The sequence below is a fragment of the Staurois parvus genome, unplaced genomic scaffold, assembly GCF_062004578.1.
Source record: "Staurois parvus isolate SC_StPar_1 unplaced genomic scaffold, SC_StPar_1.0 ptg000002l, whole genome shotgun sequence".
In the NCBI taxonomy this organism is placed as follows: Eukaryota; Metazoa; Chordata; class Amphibia; order Anura; family Ranidae; genus Staurois; species Staurois parvus.
In genome coordinates, this window is record NW_028317798.1 from 2,202,626 (window position 1) to 2,229,599 (window position 26,974).

General features: G+C 41.1%; 1 protein-coding gene across 2 annotated transcripts in view; it reads right to left on the reverse strand.

Moving 5' to 3' along the window:
* ADGRD2 (adhesion G protein-coupled receptor D2) overlaps positions 1-26,974 on the reverse strand; it is a 653,782-nt gene that overhangs the window by 495,702 nt on the left and 131,106 nt on the right. For both annotated transcript variants that reach the window (XM_089665904.1, XM_089665444.1), the window contains exons 4-7: positions 26,211-26,411; positions 22,658-23,293; positions 21,240-21,338; positions 9,765-9,853 (exon numbers count right to left, since the gene is read on the reverse strand). In XM_089665904.1, the coding sequence (XP_089522030.1) occupies positions 9,765-9,853; positions 21,240-21,338; positions 22,658-23,293; positions 26,211-26,411 (1,025 nt within the window). The remainder of the gene's footprint in view (positions 1-9,764; positions 9,854-21,239; positions 21,339-22,657; positions 23,294-26,210; positions 26,412-26,974) is intronic.

The window sequence follows — 26,974 nt, forward strand, 5'->3', positions numbered from 1 at the left end:
TCTGGGGAGTCCGAGGAACAGACTGGGAAGCAAGCTGGGGATCAGGCCACGTCTCTCTCTCCCCTCCGTACGCCGGCCGGCTTTTCCTTCTCCCAGCACTCCCTTGCGGCTTCCCACGTGGTCCCGCCACATCACTCCGTCTCCCTGGCAGCCCGACGCTCTCTCAAGGCTCACCGCTGACAAGCCTAGGGGAAACCGACAGCCGGGTCCGCTCTCCACCCTCGGGGGCTTCTCCTCTGCACCCGACCGAGACCCCCTCTCTCACAGGTAGGTTTTGGACAGGTGACTTTCCCGCTAGGACATTGGGGGGGGGGTTTGGAGCGGAGACTGTCGGAGAGCTCCTACATCTTGCTCTCCCACGCCGCCATGCACAGGCACCGCCCCACTGCTGCCTGATAGGTGTTCTAATCTCTCTCCCCTCTATACAAAACATAAAAAAAGGTTTTGCCTTTAGTCCTATTTTAATAATAAAGTATGTAGACAGATGTTTTCTTTCACAAAATTTGCATTCGGTTTTATCTCTATTCAAGGAGGTATGCAAGAGTATAGATGTTGACAGTACAGTTATACAAAAGAATGACATTGGGTACACCAAGCAACAAAGTAAGTTCCATGTGTAGGCAACAGAAAAACAGTGCAATTCAAGAAAATAAAAGGAATGGGTAGGGAGAGGAAGTAAAGGAATGAAATACCATGGAATTAGAGCTGTTTAACCTAGGTAATGAACATAACACATTTACAGGTCCATCCACACTGAGCTTAAAAAATGCTGCTTCTACGGGAATTTTACATTTTGCCTGTAGAAAGCAGCTCAATGTTATTCTATGTGTCCATGCACATTAGGATGATTAGAGGCATATTTTAAGCTCAGCATTTAGAGCAGCAGAAAAAAACCTTCTGGATTGCGTTTTTGAGAGGAGCCTTCTGGCAGAAAAAAATGCTAAATGTTCCTAAACAAACCTAAACGCGTGTACTAAAACTCTGAGTGTTTTTTTTCTGGCAAAAGAACTGGTTATTTTTTAAGCCCAGTGTACATGGACCCTAAAAGTGCAGTTTGCGTTTCAAACCAAAACAAACATACGTACATACTCACCTGGGTGGATGCAGCATCGATCCCCCGCTGCCAAAGACTGCTGATTACTCAGTTCTCAGTCTGCAGTGAGAGGAGAGCTGGTGACTGTGAGTCACTGCCCAACTTTAAAGTCAGTTTGATAATAAGAAGACATTGCATTGTATTTATTTGTTGTGGATATTAGGTGGATATAAGGAGTTTCTTTATTGTGGGGTTGCACAACAGATAGCTAGGGGGGAAGGGGGGTTGGGAGCATAGGTTAGGCCAGAGGTGGGCAACTGTGGCCCTCCAGCTGTTGTAGAACTACAAGTCCCATGAGGCATTGCAAAACTGACAGTTACAAGCATGACTCCCAAAGGCAGAGGCATGATGGGACTTGTAGTTCATCAACAACTGGAGGGCCGCAGTTGCCCACCCCTGGGTTAGGCCAATCTCAGTATCCAGGTTTTTATGGCAGTCTGTAATGGTGATGGTGTCCTCTTGAGTACCACACATTACCCATGGAACCTACAGAATATCATAGCCTATATCACAAATGTTGACTGTAAGCTTAAAAAAGTGCATTGCTCAAAGTGTGCCATGGTGCTGCAGTGATTGGTGGCCATAGTGAAAGGCACTGTAGGTGTTGTCCTTAAGTACATACCGTAGTTTATTGTAACACAACTCTTCACATATACGTTGTATACTGTATATGCTAAAAATGAGGAATGGTAAGAGGTGAATTATAAACAAGCAAGTACTTAATGACATGAACAACATGACTGTTGCTCTGCGAAAATGACATGGACCCTAAATAAAATACAAAAAATAAAAAAATTCATTTTCATAAGTAATCATTATTTAGTTTGCTTTAACAAATGAGCATAACACATTTCACAGTTTTGCATTCTTTCAACTTTGCATTGAAACTGGTTGCATTTGCTTGTATAACATCTCAGATCTGAGGGGGCATGGTGACTGCACAGCCGGATGGTTGCATAGCGTGAAAGTTCTACTCTGCCACCAGGGAAAACGACAACCATCGGAGCCCCTGCACCTCAAACGACCGTGGTTTCTGGCCGATACCTTGGGTGAGCATCCACAATGCCCCAAAGATGCTGTGAAGTCCGACAGCCCTTCAAGCTGGACAGGTTTTTTCCCATGCTCCAAAAAGTTTTCCCAACAAAATGGCAGTTCCATGCCTTCCACTGGAGCTGTATCGGACACACCACAGGCTCTTGGGATGGCACGGATAGGCCAGCAGCATGCATTCTTGGGCTCAAGCTCCTCCACACCTTCCGCCAGAAGCCCAGAAAAGTCCCATACCTGCAGGGATTCCAATGGAGATCCGGCAGCACTACCAGACATGGAGGTGAGCAGTCAGCAGCTGAATGAATCTTAACTTGCCTCTCAGAAGGACCCAATAGCCACCGTCTGTACCGCTGATCTCCCTGTATCTGATACAACACTGAACAGTATGCTGTTATTTCTTTGTGCATCCCTGCAGTCCGATATGCTATACTTTCTGCAACAGTCTAGAGCAGACATCCAGGATCTAGAAGACACAGTGGGACACACTGAGGACACCTTAGGTGAACACACCACCTCCTTCGTAGATGAACATGCAGCCCATGAGGACAAATTGGCTTGGCTGAAATAAGAATTCCTGAAATAGAAGATAGATCACGTGGCAACAACCTGAAAATTTGTGGCACACCGGTGGTTTTTTTCTTCCATAATGTCTTCAGATATCACCATAGATCATGTATACCACGTCCCTAAGCCTGAGTACCTGCCTCCTAATGTATCCAGAGATGTAATTCTCCATATCCACTTCTACCATCTCAAAGAAATGCTACTGGACACCTTCAAATAAGCAGCTCAGCTACCAGACAAGTTTGCAAAGCTCCAACCATTATCTGATCTGTCTCAATACACTCTTCAGCAACACCAAAAACTCACATCCATCACTAAGACCCTGCGCAAGTATAAGATCATGCAACGTTGGTGGTACTCAGCTAAATTGCTCAACAAACACAATGAAGCGTCCCATATTATCACCAAGCGGGAAGACGGTTTTTAGTTCTTCCAAGAAGAATGTTTCCAACCTGCCTGCACCACTGGCACCTGCATGGCAAACTGCCACCCAAAAAAGTTGCTTCTGACCACTTACTCTTAGATTCTACTCTGCAAATTCCCAGCGAAGAGTGAGTAACATCTCTCTTATTCCCCCATGTCTTGGAAGCAGTAAACACTGCTTGCAGTTCACATTGGAACTTTTTTTTTTTTTTATCCAATATTTTTTTGCTATCTGGGCAGGCAATGGCAGCTGTATCTTGCCTATAGTTTACTGTTTATCAGCAGCCTTGTCACTGGATTTGTATTAACTATCACAGATGATACCCATGGGACTGTGTTCTGTTTTCGGGCACACTTCTGACAATCAGGGACTGGGGGGAGCTCTACTGTATTTCTCTCTTCTTTGTTTGAAAGAACAAGGGTCTTAAGATCTTATTCATTGATACTTGAGGGCTGAATCAACCAGCCAAAAATTTTTTCTATGGCTGGAAGCACGTAACTCGACTCTGCACACAGAAAACTCATTTTCACTTTCATGCTACACCTGTGCAGCCATAAGGATTTTCTAGAAAAAAACGGTGAACTTCACACCTTGGGATCCTGTCCTTTACACTGATGGTAGATTTGTAATCCTCCATTGTGATATAAATGATCGACCATATATTCTAGTTTGTTTAAATGCATCTAATTCTCATCAGCTACGATTCCTACACAGGCTTCTCAAAAAGATCTTAGTGGTAAAATATGGTAATGTTCTCATAGGTGGCGATTTCAATTTCATGGCAGATCCCATGCTTGGCTCCACCTCCCCTGCTCAACACTGTATGCCTTCTCTCCCTGATCTCCTTTATTAAGAAAAGTTATACAACAGCGGCGTTGTCTTCACTCTTCTGAAAAAGAGTTTAAGTACTTTTCGCTCAGACACAATACATACTCCAGGATTGATCTCTTTTGAGTAGATAAGTGGTTGCTAGAGAGTGTCTTCTGTTACTATTTCAAACATCACATGGTCAGACCACGCGCAGTGGTCCCTATAACCACTTTCCTAGATGCACATAATATAACTGGATACTAACATTTCTAAGTAAAGTTTATCCAGGAAATATCGGATTCCCTCTGGGGGGATCAGGAAGGAATTTTTTTCCCCTGAAGGAGCAAATTGGATCATGGTTTGATGTTTTTTTTTTGCCTTCCTCTGGATCAACTGTGCGTATAGTATTATAGCTTTTTTTTTTTTCTTTACCTAGACGGACTTTGTTTTTTTTTTAAGCCATACTAACTATGTAACCTTAGAGAAAAAAGACACAGGCCTGTTTTTTATATGGCACTGCAAAACATCTCAGATCTGCAAAAATAGGTAGATAGTGGAAAACTGGACATCTAAACAGGCATCAGGGTGACACCATTGCTTCTTTATATACCCTTCATCTGGAATATGCAGTTTAGTTTTGGGCACCAATTCACAAAAAGAACATTGGGGAACTGGAGAAAGTGCAGAAAAGGGAAACCAAACTGATAAGAGGCATGGAGGACCTCAGCTATGAGGAAAGATTAGAGGAACGGAATTTATTCTCTCTTGAGAAGAGGAGATTAAGGAGGGATATGATCAATATGTATAAGTACATCAGTGGTTCATATAGTGAACTCGGTGTAGAGTTATTCACCCTGAGGTCATCACAGAGGACGAGGGGGTACTCTTTATGTCTGGAGGAAAAGAAATTTAATCTCCAAAACACGGAAAGGTTTCTTCACAGTGAAAGCTGTGAAAATGTGGAATAGACTTCCTCAAGAGTTGGTTCTGGCCAGCTCAGTGGATTGATTTAAAAAAGGCCTGGATTCTTTCTTGGATACACAGAATATAACTGGATACTAACATTTATAGGTAAAGATGATCCAGGGAATATCCGATTGCCTCTCGGAGGATCAGGAAGGAATTTTTTCTTCCCCTACAGGAGCAAATTGGATCATGAGTTGCTGGGTTTTTTATGCCTTACTCTGGATCAACTGCGGGTATAGGATTATAACTTTTTTTTTTTAATGATTGAACTGAATGGACTTTTGTCTTTTTTCAGCCAGAATAACTATGTAACCTTACAATGAGTGAGTGTTGTCCCCCTAGGAATTGTGTTAGTGGCCAAATAAGCCATTGTGTTACTGGGAATATAAGAAAAAATGTCTGAAAAAGAAAACTAGTGCAGGAGCCACATCTAACGACAGGTACGCTGCAATATATGACAACTAAGGTTGACATAAACCTTAAAGTGGATAAAAGTCTGTGTTCAGAGAGTAGTGATTAAAGATTCATATTCTGAACTGTTTAAGGCTATGAATGGTATACCCCAAGGTTCAGTGTTGGTATCCTTACTTTTATCATTTTACCCTTTTCATTTATAAATTATATAGAATTTGGAATTAAAAGTACCATTTCATTGTTTACAGAGGACATCAAGCTTTTTAGTGGCAGAACGCCGGTACAGGAAGTCTCCAACTTACAAGCTGATCTTAATGCACTGTTGCCAAAGGAAGGAAGGGAGAAAGGAAGGGGTGAAAGGAAGGGAGGAAAGGAAGGGAGGAGTGGGTGGAAGGAAGGGAGGGGTGGGTGGAAGTAAGGAAGAGGTGGATGGAAGTGAGGGAGGGGTGGGTGGAAGGAGTGTAAGGAAGGGAGGGGTGGAATGAAGGGTGGGTGGAAGGAAAGGAGGGAGGGGTGGATGGATGGAAGGAAGAAGTGGGTGGAAGGGAGGAAGGGGTGGGTTTAAGGAAGGAATTGAGGGGTGGGTGGAAGGAAGGAAGGGGCAGGTGGAAGGAAGGGGTGGGGGGAAGAAGGCAATGGATAGAAGGGTTGGGTGGGTGGAAGGAAGCGAGGAAGGGAAAGGTGAGCGAAAGGAAGGGAGGGGTGGGAGGAAGGGTTGGAGGGGTGGGTGGAAGGAAGGGAGGGTGTGTGGAAGGAAGGACTCAACATGACTTATTCAGATGCATCAATTCAGAGCTCTCTGCTGCTGTTTTCAGTTTCCCACCCACACATCCTCTGAAACTGCACGGACTGGAGTATAGGCAGGCACAGGGGGAGGCAGAGCAGACCCAGCCTCTCTCCCCTCCTTTCCTATTGGTGCGAAGGATGGAGAGAGGGGCTGGGCAGTGAGAAGAACACAGCGACAGTGGGAAAACAGCAGGCGGTGGGAGGGGGGGCAGAAAGAATACTGAACCCTCCGGTATGTTCTGTGCAGCGGTGGGGGCAGTGACAAGCAGCAATCTCCTGTATAGCAGCTGGAAGCTGTTTCTCCTCTCCCTTCTGCGTCTTCCAGCTGCTTGATCACTGCTTGTCACCACTCCCACGCACCCCTAGTCCCGGGCACTGCTCGCCACCCCCACCTTATTTCCACTCGTGGGCGAGTGGAAATTTCGAAGGCTGCTGGGATGATTGCCAAATATCCTCAGGGAGGGTGTTCAGACCCCCTTGACCCTCTTATCTATGCTCCTGAGTTCAGTGTTGGGCACCAATTCACAAAAAGGATATCAGAGCACTGGAGAAAGTGCAGAGAAGGGTAACCAAACTGAACAAAGGATGCCGAAATTGCTCAGCTATGAGGAAAGATTAGAGGAACTAAATGTGTTCTCTCTTGCAAACACTCAGTTAACCACTTGCCGACCGCAGATAGCCGAATGATGGCTACACTGCGGCCGGCCAGTTCTGGGAGGGCGTCATATGACGTCTTCCAAGAACGTGCTCTCCTGCGCGCCCCCGGGGGCGCGCACCCGGCAATCTCCGTGATCGCTGTGTCCTATGGACACAGCTGATCACGTGATGTGGTAAAAGGCCAATCACAGCGGCCTTTTACTACGTGGTCAGCCATGTCCAATGACACGCTGATCACCGGGAAATGCAATTGCTGGTCCTCGTTTGCACTTTCCTCATGCTGTCAGAGCGTGAGTAAAGTACTGCCGAGAACCGGCAGTTGTCAGAGCAGTGCACCCTCCTGTGCCCAGCAGTGCACCCACCTGTGCCACCCAGCAGTGCCACACACCTGTGCTCAGACGTGCCACCTACCTGTGCCCAGCAGTGCCACCCACCTGTGCCCAGCAGTGCCCATCAGTGCTGCCAGGCAGTGCCACCAGTCAGCGTCCAGCGGTTGTGCCAGTCAGTGCCCAGCAGCGATGCCAGTCAGTGCCACCTATCAGTGCCACCTATCTGTGCCACCTCATTAGTGCTGCCTATCAGTGCCGCCTATTAGTGCCTATCAGTGCTGCCTCATCAACGCACATCAGTGAAGGAGAAAAATTACCTGTTTGAAAATTTTTATAATAGAAAGAAACTTTTTTTTTTTAATTTTTTGCACTTTTTTTGTTTATAGCGCAAAAAGTAAAGTGTCCAGCGGCGATTAAATACCACCAAAAGAAAGCTCTATTTGTGAGAAGAAAAATGAAAAAAAGTGCCCCGTAGGCAAGTGGTTAAAGAGGAGTGATCACCATGAATAAATACATAAGTGGTCCATATAGTGAACTTGATGTAGAGTTATTAACTTTTAATTAGTTCTAAACCTTTATGATCAAAGGTTTATGCTTTCACATAGCCCTGTACTCTAGCTCTGCAGTGTGTAATGTCAGAGCCTTGCCCCCTGCCTTCTACTGCTGAGAAAAATCCTTTGATCTGTGTACTTTAAACTGATATAGAGTAGGGCAGGCAGCGGATAAAAACAGATATACCTTGTGTAGGAGAATTTATTTCATCTTGTGTATTACCTGAGGATGGTCACTTCAATGGGTATATGAAAGGATTTACAGCCACTATTAGGTCATTACAAAGGAGAAGGGGGCACTCTTTATGTCTAGAGGAAAAGAGATTTAACCTCTACGTACAGAAAGGCTTCCTCACACTAAGACCTGTGCAAATGTGGAATAGGCTCCCTCAAAAACTAGTTCTGGCCAGCTCAGTAGATTGTTTTAAAAAAAGAGTTTGAAGCATTCCTAAATGGGGAATAAAACATAACTGTATATTAAAACAGTTATAGATAAAACCTCAAGGATTGTTGATCCATTGAATATCTTCTGAGGGATCACAAAGGAATTAGTTTTTCCCCCAATGGAACAAATCGGATCATGCTTTATAGGGATTTTTTGCCTTCCTCTGGATTAACTCTGGGTATAGGCTTCTGTATATGGAGTTTTTCCTATTTACAGTATATGTTTTTTTTTCTCTATTGGTGGAACTAGATGGACTTGTCTTTTTTCAATATAAATATGTAACTCTGAAGTAGAAGTTTACCCAAACATTTTTGTAGTCTTAAATATAAAGTTAAACAGTTTAAACCTCTCAAAGTTATTTATTGTTGTCTCAAAGAGGGGGCATGCGCATTTTGTCTGTATTACACACTAGTTTGGCCTCCTCAAGAGATGCAAAGTCTGCATCCATCTCTTGACTGCCACTGCTGTCATCTTCATGCCTGGTGTCTTTTTTCTTAAGTCATTAAGCAGCCACTGATTATGTAGCTCCTGCGCTTGCACCTAAAATACCCATTGGAGTGAATTGGATCATGCTTTATTGGGTTTTTTGTCTTCCTTTGGATCAATTGTGGGTATAGGATTGGTATATGGGGTTTTATTTTGCTTTTTCTTGTTGGTTGAACTAGATTAACTAGAGTCTTTTTTTTAACCTTACTAACTATGTAGCTTTCGTGCTGAAGGTACATTTTCTATGCATCTTACAGATTATAGGAATGTGCTATCGGACATGCAACATCTCTTCTGCTAGAATTTATTTTTTAGTCCAGTTCCACTTTAACTCACTTTTTGTGTATAGTAGAATTTAATGGCACTAAAACTGAGCTAGACTTCTACATTAATATAGTAATTTTAGCTGTCAAAGTTCAATTACATGTGAGTGTTGGAACCCATTGATTACAAACCACCTCATAAAATTATGCCATGGCAATCTCATGCAAAGTGTTAATTATAATAATTAAAATCTACTTGGATTCTTTGAACCCCCATTTGAAAGTTCCAGTTTGTCAGAATCATTAAACCTTCTCCATTTTCCTTTTCCCAGGTGTTATAGAATTTCACAATACGGAATGTTTCTAGTAGTATGATGACAAACACTAAAGAGAAAGTGAATTGCAAGTTGTAGGGACCTGGAGGTCCATACTTTAAAACTTTAGCTGGCAGATCAGCAACAAAGAGTATAGAGATGGGTGTAACGTACATCACACATTTACCTACTTTGACCATTTCTATAGGTTATCCTATATATAATTGCCAGCAATAGCGGTTGAGAAATGGCAGCAGGTGAAGAGGAGTTGGGTGTATGGTGTAGCCCCAAGACCTTTGTTTAAAGTTTTGTGCATGTCTTCTATGTCCAGGGTTTAGAAGTAGTTAAACAGAACCAGAAATAATGGGTTCATGCAAGACATTGCATGTTAAGTATTAAAACTACAAGCTCATGCAATAATCTAATATATCTTCCCCCATGTCACAGAAAAAAAGATTTTAAAATAGATTCACTACTTAATAGGTTTACATAAAGCAGATCATATTTACAGTGCATATATGTACAGTACATTTGGAAATAATCTGCTAAAAGAATAGCTTTACTTCCTGATAGTTGCCCGTTAATATCAGATAATAATGGAAATTAACTCACCAATGTGCTATTTGCAATATTATTCACCCTGCTTGCAAAAGTTTGGTTTTTGTTCCTTTTGTTAGCATTTCTCAGGTGCTGATAAGTTTCTGGGAGAAAAGAAATTATTGCAACCATGAAAAAACTTGTTTTTATTGAAACCATTTGAGCCACTTAAATTTAGACCCTTTGAAAAGGTTAAGTTTATAATTTAAATATCCTGTCCCCATGAGGTTATATATTCTATGGTGATCCTTCAATATATAAGTAAACAAGCAAAGGAGGATGCATAAGAACCAAGCAGAAAAATATTTAAACAAAAACATTATAAAAGTAACAAGATTATCAGTGAAAAAAAAATGATATACTGTAACTATTTGTAGTATCTACTGTAGCTTTAGCCTGGGTTCACACTGATGCGGTGCGGAATTCGCATCATTTTCTGTGCGAATTCCACACTGCATCAGAATTGCACCCAGTTCATGCAAACCGCTGTGGGTGTGTATCAGTCCACAAAATACGGTGCAATGTGCAGAATCGAATCACATAGGTGTGAATATCCATGCGATCCGATTCTAGTGCGGACCAAAAAAAAAAAAAAAAAAGAGTCCTGCACCTTTTTGGTGCGGATGCGGTGTGATTGAAGCCATACAAAAAGGTATGGCTCCAATTGCACCGCACACAATTCGCATGTGATTTGTACAGGAATGCAGTTTCCTGTGCAAATCACATGCGCTATACAGGTCAAACTCGAAAAAATTAGAATATCGTGCAAAAGTTCATTTATTTCAGTAATGCAACTTAAAAGGTGAAACTAATATATGAGATAGACTCATTACATGCAAAGCAAGATAGTTCAAGACGTGATTTGTCATAATTGTGATGATTATGGCTTACAGCTCATGAAAACTCCAAATCCACAATTTCAGAAAATTAGAATATTACATGCAATCAATAAAACAAGGATTGTACATAGAACAATATCGGACCTCTGAAAAGTATAAGCATGCATATGTACTCAGTACTTGGTTTGGGCCCCTTTTGCAGCAATTACTGCCTCAATGCGGCGTGGCATGGAAGCTATCAGCCTGTGGCACTGATGAGGTGTTATGGGAGATCAGGATGCTTCAATAGCGGCCTTCAGCTCTTCTGCATTGTTCGGTCTCATGTCTATCATCTTTCTCTTGACAATGCCCCATAGATTCTCTATGGGGTTCAGGTCAGGCAAGTTTGCTGGCCAATCAAGCACAGTAATCCCACGGTCATTGAACCAGGTTTTGGTGCTTTTGGCAGTGTGGGCAGGTGCCACGTCCTGCTGGAAAATGAAATGGACTTAATGAAGCACAGTGGACCAACACCAGCAGATGACATGGCTTTTCAAATCAACACAGACTGTGGAAACTTCACACTGGACTTCAAGCATCTTGCAGTGTGTGCCTCTTCATTCTTTCTCCATACTCTGGGTCCTTGGTTTCCAAATGAGATGCAAAAGTTGCTCTCATCAGAAAAGAGGACTTTGGACCACTGAGAAACAGACCAGGTCTGTTTTTCTTTAGCCCAGGTAAGACGCTTCTGACTTTGTTTTTTATTCAGGAGCGGCCTGACAAGAGGAATACGACATTTAAAGCCCATGTCCAGGATCCGTCTGTGTGTGGTGGATCTTGATGCACTGACTCCACCCTCAGTCCACTCCTTGTGAAAGTCCCCAACTCTTTTGAATGGCCTTTTCCCGACTATCCTCAGGTCAGCAGTCTTTCCCATGATTGTGATTCCTACTGAACCAGACTGAGAGACCATTTAAAGACTCAGGAACCCTTTGCAGGTGTTATGGCTTAATTAGCTGATTAGAGTGGGACACTTTGAGCCTAGAATATTGCACCTTTTCACAATATTCTAATTTTCTGAGATTGTGGATTTGGGGTTTTCATGAGCTGTAAGCCATAATCATCACAATTATGACAAATCACAGCTTGAACTATCTTGCTTTGCATGTAATGAGTCTCTCTCATATATTAGTTTCACCTTTTAAGTTGCATTACTGAAATAAATGAACTTTTGCACGTTATTCTTATTTTTCGAGCTTCACCTGTACTGCACTGCATATGTGTGAACCCAGTCTAAATGTTAAAAGTGGACATGTGTTCTTTACAGGCCTACATGTCTTATCCCTAGGTGGCCATTTGTGTGCGGTGCTCTAGATAGGAGTCTAAATTTCTATCCAGCCTTGGTGAGAGTAAAGGTAAAGTACAGGCCCTCTGGGAGGGACAGCGTGGAAAAATTCTCACCTAGGCGTGTAATCATGGGTGAAATCTGTATACCATGCTATCAGAATCTATGTTGTAGCCCCTGAGGTGCAGGTGGATACACCCTGTAGCAGGGGTGGACTGACAACTCATGGGGTCCCTGGGCAATAGGGGATTATGGGGCTCCTGTGTCCTTGCCCAAACTCAAAAAAGCCTATGAAAAAGGTACCAGGGGCATCTCATGGGGCCCCCTACTGACCCCGGGCAGTACCCGAGTTTCCAAATGGTGAGTCTTCCCCTGCCCTGTAGCTACCTAAGCAAGTAGATTGTGTACTGCCGTGTAAATAAATGTACAGACCAAAACTTGTGGACTTGCTCTGATCTCTGTGGGCTTCTCTTTTCCCAATAGGGAATCTATAGTATTGATGTAGTAATCTTTTCTTTTTGGGGTTCCAGATTTAAGAATCTTGTAGATATGGATTACAGATTTTTGTATATCTTGTAAAACATATTCTCTTAATCATTGTACATTGTTTCTTCTATTCTACTATTAGCTGTGGTCTAGGCTGTGTTAAAATATATTTGTTCAGTTAAGTGCCTGTTAGCTTCCAAAGGTTGCGTGCAGTTCAGTGATCTAATATGTATTAAGTATGGATATTTACAAAATCAGTCAAAAAGCTTTTCTGAAAATGACATATGTCTCGCTCAATATATAACTTTAAAATTTTTGTATATAGTTGTATTTTGCATTTTTGTGCTACCCTGGTGTGTATTGTGGTGTGAAAAATCTCATTTAACAAACTGTATTTTGTTATTTCTACTACCTTTTTTATACTGTGAGAGGACTTCTCCAAAGATGGGTCAGACAGCAAAGCCCATGCCTGCTCTTTTTTAGTTCTGAATAGAGTGACGGAGGGTTTGAAGCCTTATTGGGTTTTATTGTATTCTGCATCCCCCTTTGGCCAGCTTGGAAAAATGTGCTTACACTATCTGTCGACAGGGTTTCATAAAGGTCAGGAAGCAATGGGATATCTCTTTAAAGGGGAGTGGGAGTTTAAGAAGTTAAGGTTAAAATAGTTTAATGAAAAAAAATGTGGTGCGCTACCTTCTCATAAATAAAATCATAAGTTTAGAAAACATAGTGAAAGTCCAAAAAATTAATTTATAGCAAAACTAATATGATAATAAACGTCCAATTCAGTACATGTAGCAATATCATCCAGCAGTATTCAACACGTGCTTGAATTGTGGCCCCACTCCCTGCTCATCTTGACCATTGACCTATAGATTATAATAGGCCAGATAGGTCATACACGCTTAGGGTTGATACCAGATTCTGCTTATCCACTGCCGATCTTAGTAGCTACTTCATTTGTTCTGGCCCTCTAAGGGAACAAACTCACAGATATCTAGTGGGATTAAGGTGTATATGATCAAAGATAAAAGGAATAGATCATAGTGCAACCCCATAAAATATGAACACTTTATTCAAGTAAAAAAATGCACTCATAAAAGGTAATGAATCAAGAGCTATCTATCTATTCTATCACATGATCTATCGGTTAGGCCAAGGAAGAAGGTGAGTGCATGGTGCACCTACCCGATGATGGGAAATACCACAATATAGTCGCCACGGTACATAATTGTTCACCATAATTCAGAGTCGCATACAATTTGTTGGAAAGTACTAAACTGCATATTGAGATGATTGGATTATTGGCTGCAATGCTCAACACTCTTATTAGGTGTCAGTATATTTTTACACACATATGTTAATAATTTTGTTGTTACACAAAATATGTTTTTCTTTTCTGCAGTGCTTGATACTATGTTGCAAGTAGTAGTGGCTAATGTTTAACTCTTCACTTATTGGAATATGTTCAGCTATTAAATGGCATCATAGTAAATTATACAGAAATAATGGAAACATTACTCAATATATTATTTGGCATATATTTACTGATTTTATACAGTACATGTATGTGTAAAGCTCTACATTTTGAACGGTTTTATTAGGAACCTGGAAAATTATATTTAATGAAGATGAAAAAGATTTAAAATTACAAAAGCCAAGGAAAAAATAAATTAATTTCTGATAACAATGTGGTTAATTTTGATCTGCATGGGGAGTATGGCTGGAATATAATGGTTACACATCCCATGCACATTAACCATTAGTCGCCCGGCCAATGGCCGTTTGGCGGCTTCAGAAGTGTCTCTGCACTCCGGGTGCACGCCATCTGGCGTGCTCCCGCACATGCGCCGTTTGCGCTAATGCAGAGCGGCGCAGCAGTGCGATCTGTCACCGGCCGTGCACCTCGGACACGGCCGATGACAGATCAGAGTACCGGCTCCCGTTGCTGGTACCATGTGACCTGCTGTGACCAATCACAGCAGGTCACATGACAGTTGTATACAATGGATGGCTTCATTCATGATGCCATCCATTGTATACTAGTGCCTAGCTGTGAATGGTCACAGCTAATCACATGCACATGTTATGTGATTAGCTGTGACCAAATCACAGCTAAGCACAAAAAAAAAAAAAAAAAAGCTGAATGAATCGATTTCATTCAGGTAAATGCTTGCTTATAGCAAAGTAATTCTTTGCTATAAGCAAATTGTGTAAAAAAAAAAAAAAAAATACTGATCACTTCCCCAAAGTAGTACAATGTTACTATGATAACATTGTACTACTTTGGTCATAGTAAAATATGAAAAAAAAAATCTTAAAAAAAATAAAAAAAAAATGTAATAAAAAATTAAATATAATAAAAAATTAAAAATATATATATTTTTTTTTTCATACTGTCACCAGTCAGTGTCCCTGTTCACCGCCATGCCAGTTATATGATGACGCTGTACTGCACTGGTGACAGTATGTAAAAAAAAAAATAGTGAAAATAATTTTTTAAATTTTTTTATTTTCCGAAAAATTCTGACAAAAAAACACAACTTAAAAAAACTCGCCATGCCTCTTATGAAGTACGTTGGACTGTCTACTCTGCAAAAAGGGGTCATTTGGGGATATCTGTACTATTCTGACATTCTTGGACCTCAAGAAATTAGATTGGCTGTCAGTACTTCAGGATTGATCAATATTCAGATCTATACCATAGTTTGTGAACTCTATAACTTTCCTACAAACTAAAAAATACATCCTAATTTGGGTTATTTTCACCAAAGACATGTAGCAGAATACATCTCGGCCTAAATTTATGAAGAACAATTATTTATTTGTAAACTTTTATAACAGAAACAAAGAAAAATGTGTTTTTTTTCAAACTTTTTGGTCTTTTTTTGTTAATTTAGCAAAAAATAAAAACCCCAGCGGTGATTAAATACCACCAAAAGAAAGCTCTAGTTGTGTGAAGAAAATGATAAAATTTTAGTTTGGGTACAGTGTTGTATGACCGCGCAATTGTCATTCAAAGTGTGAGAGCGCTGAAACCTGAAAAATGGCCTGGGCAGGAAGGTGTAAAATTGCACGGTATTGAAACGGTTTAATTCCACCTTTTTAGATAAAAATATGGGTAAAATTACTTTTATATAAGGGGATTATGGGGGGAATATCATGGAAACTTTTAACCTATTTTAGATAAGCAAATGCATAGAATTATTTTTCTACATGGGGATTATGGGTGCATTTTTATGGATACATATGCCTAGGATCATATATCATCTATTTCTGAAAAGATTATGGGTATAGTTATTTTTCTGCATGGGGATTATGGGTGGATGATTGTAGATACACATGCCAAGGACCATATTTGACCTGTTTCTCCTAAGAATATGGGTATAGTTATTTTTCTATAAGGGGATTATGGGTGGAATATAATGGTTCAACATGCCTCGGAACACATCTGACCCCTTTCTGATAAGAAAATGAGAATAGCTATTTTTCTACTTTGGGATTATGGGTAGAATATCGTTTTTCAACATGTCTAGGAACACATTTGACCCCTTTCTGATAAAAATATGAGAATAGTTGTTTTCTACATGGGGATTATAGGTGTATTATTGTGGCTACACATGGCAAGAAATGTATTTGATATTTGACCTATTTCTGAAAGATTATGGGCATAATTATTTTTCTACATGGGGATTATGGGTGGAATATCATGGTTAAACATGCCTAAGAACACATTTTACCGCTTTATTTTTCTACATAGGGATTATGGGTGGATTATTGTGAATACACATGCCAAGGACCATACTTGACCTATTTCTGAAATATTATAGGTATAGTTATTTTCTACATGGGTAATATGGGTGGAATATCATGGTAAACATGCCAAGGAACACATCTGATTTGTTTCTGATAAGAATATGGGAATAGCCATTTTTCTACATGGGGATTATGCATGTATTATTGCAGATACACATGGCAAGAACCATATTTGGCCTATTTATGAAATAGTTTTAGGTATAGTTATTTTTCTACATGGGTAATATGGGTGGAATATCATGGTTAAACATGCCTAGGAACACATTTGACTCCTCTCTGATAAGAATATGCGTATAGGTATTTTTCTACATGGGGATTATGGGTGGATTATCATGTTTAAACATGCCTAGCAACACATTTGACTTGTTTCTGATAAGAATATGAGAATAGTTTTTTCTGCATGAAGATTATGGGTGGATTTTTGTGTATACACTTGCCATGGACCATATTTGGCTTATTTCTGAAAGGATTGTGGGTATAGTTATTTTTCAACATGGGGATTATGTGTGCATTATTGTGTCTACACACTACAGGTAAAACTCGAAAAATTAGAATATCGTGCAAAAGTTCATTTATTTCAGTAATGCAACTTAAAAGGTGAAACTAATATATGAGATAGACTCATTACATGCAAAGCAAGATAGTTCAAGCCGTGATTTGTCATAATTGTGATGATTATGGCTTACAGCTCATGAAAACCCCAAATCCACAATCTCAGAAAATTAGAATATTACATGCAATCAGTAAAACAAGGATTGTACATAGAGCAATATCGGACCTTTGAAAAGTATAAGCATGCATATGTACTCAGTACTTGGTTTGGCTCTTTTTGCAGCAATTACTGCCTAAATGCGGCGTGGCATGGAAGCTATCAGCCTGTGGCACTGCTGAGGTGTTATGGAAGACCAGGATGCTTCAATAGTGGCCTTCAGCTCCTCTGCATTGTTTGGTCTCATGTCTCTCATCTTTCTCTTGGCAATGCTCCATAGATTCTCTATGGGGTTCAGGTCAGGTGAGTTTGCTGGCCAATCAAGCACAGTAATCCCACGGTCATTGAACCAGGTTTTGGTGCTTTTGGCAGTGTGGGCAGGTGCCAAGTCCTGCTGGAAAATGAAGTCAGCATCCCCATAAAGCTTGTCTGCGGAAGGAAGCATGAAGTGCTCCAAAATCTCCCGGTAGACGGCTGCGTTGACCCTGGACTTAATGAAGCACAGTGGACCAACACCAGCAGATGACATGGCTCCCAAAATCAACACAGACTGTGGAAACTTCACACTGGACTTCAAGCATCTTGCAGTGTGTACCTCTCCATTCTTCCTCCATACTCTGGGTCCTTGGTTTCCAAATGATATGCACAAGTTGCTCTCATCAGAAAAGAGGACTTTGGACCACTGAGCAACAAACCATGTCTGTTTCTCTTTAGCCCAGGTAAGACGCTTCTGATGTTGTTTGTTGTACAGGAGCAGCTTGACAAGAGGAATACAACATTTGACGCCCATGTCCAGGATCCGTCTGTGTGTGGTGGCTTTTGATGCACTGACTCCAGCTTCAGTCCACTCCTTGTGAAAGTCCCCAACACTTGAATGGCCTTTTCCTGACAATCCTCTCCAGGCTGCGGTCATCCCTGCTCCTTGTGCACCTTTTTCTTCCACACTTTTCCCTTCCACATAACTTTCTATTAATGTGCTTTGATACAGCATTTTGGGAACATCCAACTTCTTTTGCAATTACCTTTTGAGGCTTTCCCTCCTTATGGACTGAGAGACCATTTAAAGGCTCAGGAACCCTTTGTAGGTATTATGGCTTAATTAGCTGATTAGAGTGGGACACTTTAAGCTTAGAATATTGCACCGTTTCACAATATTCTAATTTTTTGAGATTGTTGATTTGGGGTTTTCATGAGCTGTAAGCCATAATCATCACAATTATTACAAATCATGGCTTGAACTATCTTACTTTGCATGTAATGCGTCTCATATATTAGTTTTACCTTTTAAGTTGCATTACTGAAATAAATGAACTTTTGCACGATATTCAAATTTTTCAAGTTTCACCTGTAGTACGTCCCCAATTTGTTATATAAAACAGTGTTGCACTATGGTATGTTTTTGCTTTATTTTACATGGATCTTTAGTTTAAAGGTCCAATGGAGGCATAATAGGTGGAAGGAACACGTCACGAATCAGAAATTTGGAGACACACTTTACTTTTAAAGCGTGTTTGGTTTATTGTAATTTATAGGTCAATGGTCAAGGTGAGCAGGGAGTAGGGCCACAATTCAAGCACGGTGTTGAATATTACTGGATGATAACGCTACATATACTGGATTGGACATTTATTATCATACTATTTTTGTTATACATAAATTTTTTGGACTGTCACTTTTGATTTCAAAAAGATTATGGTTTTATTTATGAGGTAGCGCACCACATTTTATTTCATTTACTGTACCTTATTTTGAGTATGAGTACACCAGAGAAGTGAGTGCAGCAATCTTCGTCACTGATATTATTATTATTATTGGAACATAGCAGCGCATACGCCTTTACCATTTGCATTTTCTTAAAACAGTTTTCTTAGAGTCAGGCTTAAGTAATTAAGGCTAAAGCAGCTTTTTTGACCAATAGAGAAAGCAGCATAGCGGTATAGACAGGGGTCTCCATACTTTTTAAACAAAGGGCCAGATTACTGTCATTCAGACTTTAGGAGACCAAACTGTGTACAGTCCATAGAGAATCCCGTGCGAATCGTCAAATGAATGGGTGTTTGGCAAAATGGGCAAACCTCCAGCTGCAACATAAGGCAAAACATAAGGCAGTGGTATTGTTACAACTACTAAATGCGACAGCTTTCTTAGGTTGCTAGGGAGCTGGCACCCACCACCGTCCTAACAACCAGTGAATCATTCCTGCCCAACACACTCTCCCTGTCAGCCAGGGATTCCCAACAGGTGAATGTAAACAAACAGGTCTTGTATGTACTTTAACAGGGACCCCATGACAAAAAAAAAAAAAACACAAATTGCTTAGGGTCCCCCCAAAAATCTGTGCCAGACCTTTGAGTTTGGTGAAGATTTTAAGGGAGAATTGCATGCAAAAAAAAATATAAAACATACTAGACGCAAAAACAAAATCATTTAGAACAACAGGACCTTGATAGAGGCAAAACAAAACCAAATAAGCCTATATACACTTTAAAATAGTAAGGTCATTTTGACAATTGAGTAAGCTTGTGGAAATTACCAGACATGAATATTGTCTTCACTAGGAAATAATGTACCGTATTTTCCGGCGTATAAGACGACTTTTTACCCCTTGAAAATCTTCTCAAAAGTCGGGGGTCGTCTTATACGCCGGTATACGGCATGCTGACACTTTTTAGGGGGGGCGGCGCGGTGCCGCCGCCGCCCCCCCCTTCCAACAGAAGGGACATTAAGTACAGGGGTGGGCAGGGGCTGCTGTTTCTTACCTGGCTCCGATCCCACAACGATCTGGTCCAGGAAGCGTGGCTGCTCCTTCATTTAGTTCGGCCACTGGATGTTCGCGCGGCTGCTCGGCTCCGCCTCCTCACCGGTGATTGGCCACCAGAACTGTAGCTCAGGAAAGGCACACAGGCGGCCAATCACCGGCGAGGAGGCAGAGCCGAGCGGCCCCGCGAAAATCGACAGAAGGAGCGGCCGGCAAGTGTGCCGTACAGAGGTGCTGCTGCAACCACATATGCTGGCTGCAGCAGCACCATACTGGAACAGGGGTCAGCAAGTGTCATTGGTGTCAGTGGGAGGAATAGTGCCCCATCATTGGTGTCACTGATACCAATGATGGGGCATTATTCCTCCCACTGACACCAACGATGGGGTACTTTTCCTCCCCCCCCCCCCACTGACACCAATGATGGGGCACTATTCCACCCCCACTGACACCAATGATGGGATACTATTCCTCCCACTGACACCAATGTTGGGACACTATTCCTCTCACTGACACCAATGTTGGGACACTATTCCTCTCACTGACACCAATGATGGGGCACTATTCCTCCCACTGACACCAATGATGGGACACTATTCCTCCCACTGACACCAATGATGGGGCACGATTCCCCCCACTGATACTAATGATGGGGCACGATTCCTCCCACTGACACCAATGATGGGGCGCTATTCCTCCCACTGACACCAATGATGGGGCGCTATTCCTCCCACTGACACCAATGATGGGGCGCTATTCCTCCCACTGACACCAATGATGGGGCGCTATTCCTCCCACTGACACCAATGATGGGGCGCTATTCCTCCCACTGACACCAATGATGGGGCGCTATTCCTCCCACTAATACCAATGATGGGGCACCATTCCTCCCACTAATACCAATGATGGGGCACCATTCCTCCTACTGATACCAATGACGGGGCACTATTCCTCCCACTGACACGAATGATGGGGCACTATTCCTCCCACTGACACTAATAATGGGGCACTATTCCTCCCATTGATACCAATGATGGGGCACTATTCCTCCTATTGATACCAATGATGGGGCACTATTCCTCCCACTGACACCAATGATGGGGCACTATTCCTCCCACTGACACCAATGATGGGGCACTATTCCTCCTACTGACACCAATGACGAGGCACTATTCCTCCTATTGATACCAATGATGGGGCACTATTCCTCCTATTGATACCAATGATGGGGCACTATTCCTCCCACTATTACCAATGATGGGACACTATTCCTTCCACTGACACCAATGATGGGGCATGATTCTTCCCACTGGTCTGCATTGGAAGAGGGGTAGTCTTATACGGCGAGTATAGCCCAAACACTACATTTTAACAGGAAAAGTAGAGGGTCGTCTTATACACCGGAAAATACGGTAATTTCCTATGCTGTCAAAAAAAATCAGAGCTACCCATTCGCTGGTTTAAACATACATTATACAGTTTTTTGATTTTAATATACTGTATCTTCACCATTGTAGAACATAAGTAGGCTGTAAAAATAAACCACGACAGTACTTGCCTTGTGTATAGTAGCAAACAAATGGCATTTTCTCTGTACAGGATTTGTAATTTATACCACCATCACTGTTCTGCAGAACTGTGCATTGTGATGAACACCCTAAGCAGAGAGAACAAGGGAGATAAAATGAAAATAAAAATGAAGGAAGCATTTAAGAAACCTGCCAGCATCACATTTTCAGTTGTCTGCCAAAAAGTGTGCTGCAGGGTGGCCAAGTCAAAGTATAATTTTTCATGGACAACTGGCCAAAAAAATCAGAAAACTAAATCTTTGTAAAGACATTGCCATACCAGCACAAAATTGCCCACTTAATAAGACCATACTTTTGCCAATAATTTACAGGTAATAGAAATTGTACTGTAAATTTGTATTTAACAACTTTGTATGAAAAGTGCAATGCATGGAGAAGTTTGTACTGTACATACAACTCTCCATTTTTGGGACCATAGATGAGTGAATTTATTTTGCCAGGGAAATTGTCTTGTGGCCAGTGAAATTTTGCAGGCGTTTTTTCTCACTGTGCTGCTAGGCAAAATGTGCTTTTAAAAAAATTTGCTCTTTTTTGTGGGGTTTTTGTGCATTTACAGTAGCTGAGCATATTTAATTTAATGTCCTTATTACTTGTGTGGGTCTTTTTTCTTTTTTGTGTATTTGACTATTTATTAATGAATATAGGCGACTTAGACCCAGCCAAACATGCACATACAACATGCAGACAAACCAGGAGTATTCTGAACCTCACATCCAAAGGCACCGCCCTAAGCTTTTCGTCATCGACGTCCTCACGGAGCGGATGGATGTGAGAGGTCAGCTGTTTCAGAATACTGGTTTGTCTGCACGTTGTATGTGCATGTTTGGCTGGGTCTGAGTTGCCTATATTCATTATACATGCTGTTTACACTGGTGTCAGTCTGGACACCTTGCTTGTAAGTGCATTTCTTTATTAAAGTTTGATGCTTTTTAAAACATACTGCACCATGATTGTTCGCTTTTTTCTTTTGAGTGACGGTCTGATCATCTCTCAGTTTGGATACTAAATCACCTTTGGAGTGGATTTTCTACTTTGCAGCACATCATCTGTTGGAGTTCATCCCTCATTTCTTCAGTGTTGTTGTCACCATATTATTCATTTCTCCCAGAATAACAAGTACTATATGCTGGCTTTTCAACAATCAGCATATTACTCTGGTGAGTTCTATTTAACTATTTTTGGTGGTGGATTTACTTGGTGATGAATTATTTTGGACATTATTGATTATTTGAACTTTTGGACTTTTTCGTGTTTGCTGGATTTTATTTTGATTTATAATATTGTTTTTTATTGTTTTGTTATTTATTTTCTTGTTATACTTTTGCATGTATTTTAGCGCAACCAATTTTTTTGAAATATTTTTACTTGATGTAGACTTTTGTTTTACCTGTACATACAGATTCTATCTTCATTCTTCTAAGAGAAGGCTCAACTTCCAACTGGTGGGTCCTCCAACCAAATACAATATTTTTTTCTACATTCCTTCCCAGTGAAACCTTTTTTATGTGTTTTTCACTTAGAACATTTGCCCAGACATTGAAGTCTGTGATATTACCACTAAAGGATTCTTTCTCCTTAAATGTCCCACCATAGGAATCCTGATCTTGTCCAATAATAAAAATGCCACCTTTGATGATATCTTCTGATGCAGACAGTTTAGAGTAGGCCTCTCTCTTCCCGTCAGCATAAATGGCCATGGTACCATTCCATTTTTGCCAAGCTATACACAAATGATGCCACTTTCCGTCATTGGGGAATATTGGTGAGTATCCTGAATGCTGCCCATGAACTATGGTAGCAAATCTGACAAATCCATCCTCATCATTCATTCCTCGCAGTTGGAACTCATTGCTGAAGTTAAATACTGCATAAGAAAAGACTGTTGCAATCTCTTTATTTGAGTTGCCCCATTGGATGTAAGCACAGACAGTGATTTCTGGAAAAGATGGAAAGTGTGCCAGCAGTTTTGCATATTTGGTGTCTGTCCTCTTCTCAAAGACCAGGGTAGGCAGTGCCTGGATTTCTAAAAAAAAAGTGAAAGAAAGAACATACTTAATGACCAAATACATGGCTCTGACTACTTAGATATTGTAGACTGGTTTTGACAGCTCAGACCTTCTCTTATTATGTGAAGCGATTTGCTTACAAATACAAGGACGATGCAAACGGTATATTTCTAAGTGCTATTGTCATTTGTTCTTTCATTAAACCAAATGAGTAGCAAGGGAGAGTTATCAGGTGTTTTCTATATGTGCTACCTTATACATCAGTGGTGATTGAACATATACACTGCTCAAAAAAATAAAGGAACACTTTTTACCCTAGGTTCACACCTAAGCGTTTTCCGCAGCATTTTGCATTTTCAGAAATGCACCACAGTCCATTTAACATGATTTCCTATGGGACACGTTCACATCTCCATGTTTTCACCCTGTGCGTTTTTTGGAAAGGGTCAGGGATTTTTTTGAACGCAAAAAGTTGCATTTTTGGTTCTATAGACTTCAACGGAAACGCTGCAGAAAAGCATGTAGTGCATGTTTGCTGTGTTTTTGCCACATTTTTGATGTGTTTTTTATGCATTTGTATTTTAAATCTGCCTAGCAACAAGAAAAAAAAAAAAAAAAAAAACACAACGCGTTAAAAACTTGTAAAAAATGCAGGTGCAAAAACACATAAAGCAACGCAGAAACGGATCAAGCACAAACTGCATAGGTATGAAACTAGCCTTAATCAGAGTATAGCATCAAGTCAATTAAAGTCCTGGGATATTGATCTATTGATCTGGTCAGTTAAGTAGCAGAAGGGGTTGTTATTCAGTTTCAGCTGCTTTGGTGTTAATTAAATTAAAAACAGGTGCACTAGATGGGCAACAATGAGATGCCCACCAAAACAGGAATGATTTACAGGTGGAGGCCACTGACATTTTTCCCCTACTCATCTTTTCTGACTGTTTTTCACTAGTTTTGCATTTGGCTAGGGCAGTGTTTCTCAACTCCAGTCCTCATGGACCCCCAACAGGTCATGTTTTCAGGATTTCCATTATTTTGCACAGGTGATTTGATCAGTTTCACTGCCTTAGTAATTACCACAGCTGTTTCATCTGAGGGAAATCCTGAAAACATGACCTGTTGGGGGTCCATGAGGACTGGAGTTGAGAAACACTGGGCTTGGGTCAGTGTCACTACTGGTAGCATGAGGCGATACCTGGACCCAACAGAGGTTGTACAGGCAGTCCAACTCCTCCAGGATGGCACATCAATACGTGCCATTGCCAGAAGGTTTGCTGTGTCTCCCAGCACAGTCTCAAGAGCATGGAGGAGGTTTCAGGAGACAGGAAGTTACTCTAGGAGAGCTGGACAGCGCTGTAGAAGGTCCTTAAGCCATCAGCAGGACGGGTATCTGCTCCTTTGTGCAAGGAGGAACAGGATGAGCACTCTCAGACCCTACAAAATGACCTCTAGCAGGCCACTGGTGTGAATGGCTCTGACCAAACAATCAGAAACAGACTTCATGAGGGTGGCCTAAGGGACCGACATCCTCTAGTGGGCCATGTGCTCACTGCCTGGCACTATAGAGCTCGACTGGCATTGGCCATTGAACACCAGACTTGGCAGGTCCGCCACTGGCGCCCTGTGCATTTAACAGATGAGAGCAGGTTCACCCTAAGCACATGTGACAAGATGTGAAAGGGTCTGGAGAAGCCATGGAGAAAGTTCTGCTGCCTGTAACATTGTTCAGCATGACAGTTTTGGTGGTGAGTCAGTGATGGTCGGTGGAGACATATCCATGGAGGGATGCACAGACTTCTAAAGGCTAGACAGTGGCATCCTGCCTGCCATTTGTTATCGGGATGACATCCTTGGATCCATTGTCAGACCCTACACTGGTGCAGTGGCTCCTGGGTTCCTCCCGCTGCACGACAATGCCCGGCCTCGTGATGAGAGTATGCAGGCAGTTCCTGGAGGATGAAGGAATTGATAGCATTGAATGGCCCCCACACTCACCTGACCTAAATCCAATAGAACATCTCTAGAATATCATGTTTTGGTTCATCCGAAGCAGCCAGGTTGCACCTCAGACTGTCCAGGAGCTCAATGATGCCCTGGTGCAGATCTAGGAGAAAATACCCCAAGACACCATCTGTTGTCTCATTAGGAGCATGCCCCGACATTATCAGGCATGCATACAAGCATGTGGGGGCCATGCAAACTACTGAGTACCATTTTCAGTCACTGCAATGAAATTTCAGCAAAATGGACTAGCCTGCTGCATAATTTTTTCACTTTGATTTTCGGGGTTTCTTTGAATTCAGTCCTCTGTAGGTTGATGATTTTCATTTCCATCAAATGATGGGGCATCCTTACGTTCCTAACACATTACCCAGTCCATATCAGTATAGATATTCAACATGATATTTTTCCCCATTGAGATCTGATATGTTTTCAAAGTGTTAGTTTCATTAGTTTTATTGAGCAGTGTATAATACATTTGTAATATCTTTTTAATGATGTTTATTTTTAAAATTATTCAATAGATATCCATTTTATTAATGAATGTCCAATTGTTGCTAACCCTTGGGTAGCACTTCAAGATTAATGGCGCTGGCCATTGATTTGTACAGAGTAAAAATCTGACAGCTATTGCTGGTCACACATCGTAGTGCTACTGGCTACTACTATCCAACAGCGTGAATGTAACCTGCAGTGGTTCTGGTCATACAGAAACTTTGAAGAGTTTGGCAGTGGGCAGTTAGCTGATAAGACCTTGTTGATCATTGATTGATATCCTCTTACCATTTACTTTTAAGATTCAAAAAGGCCGTCTTTTCTATCATTCCTGCAAATTTTTATCCAAAAACGACCTAAAGACTCTTTAAACCATTAGGTTTTTAAAAGTATAATTTAACAAACAAACAAAAAAAAAACAAAAACAAAACTTACTGGGTATATGGTTTTCCTCCTTCAGCCATATAGGGAATTGCACCAGATTTGCAAACAACTCCTTGATCCCCCTTGTATCAGAAAGCAGAGATCCAAACTTGTGTTCACAATGTTTATCAGCTTGCTGTTGGCTGAAAGGCTTGCTATTATATTCGTATACACCATGATGACTTTCGATAATAATTTCAGAGCTGCAGGAGACTGAAAATGGCATTTCTAATTGAGATGTATAATATAAAGCACAGGCAATTACATTACTTACTTTTACAACCAAATTTAGAGGAAATCTCCAAAAATGAGGTAAAATTCCCATCTTAGGCAATTGTTTCAACAACAGGTGTTCATATTGAAAGGGTTATCTTTAAACGTTTGGATTTCCCTTTCATTTCTTTCTGGATGACAATGATCACCAGTACAAATTGATATATTTCAAGAAAACATTGTAACAAGTACATTTCCTATGGGAACAAAATCACTATAATAATAGAGTAGTGTTTGTTAGATAATGAGTTAATGTGAAATCTCCATTAATGGATGTAAATGATGTTATAATTACAAGTATATTTTAGTTAGCTGGAAATATACAGTATTTAAACCATTGAGTGTTTTGCAGTATCAAACCATTTCTATCTTCCATACTGGTGAAAATATATATAGAGTTTTCCACTATACAAGTTCTGGCCTTTTGTTGTCCCCTTAGCACATCTCACATGAGTGGTAAACAGCAGCCTTCTGTGAACTTCCAATCAGGCTGTGCCCAATAA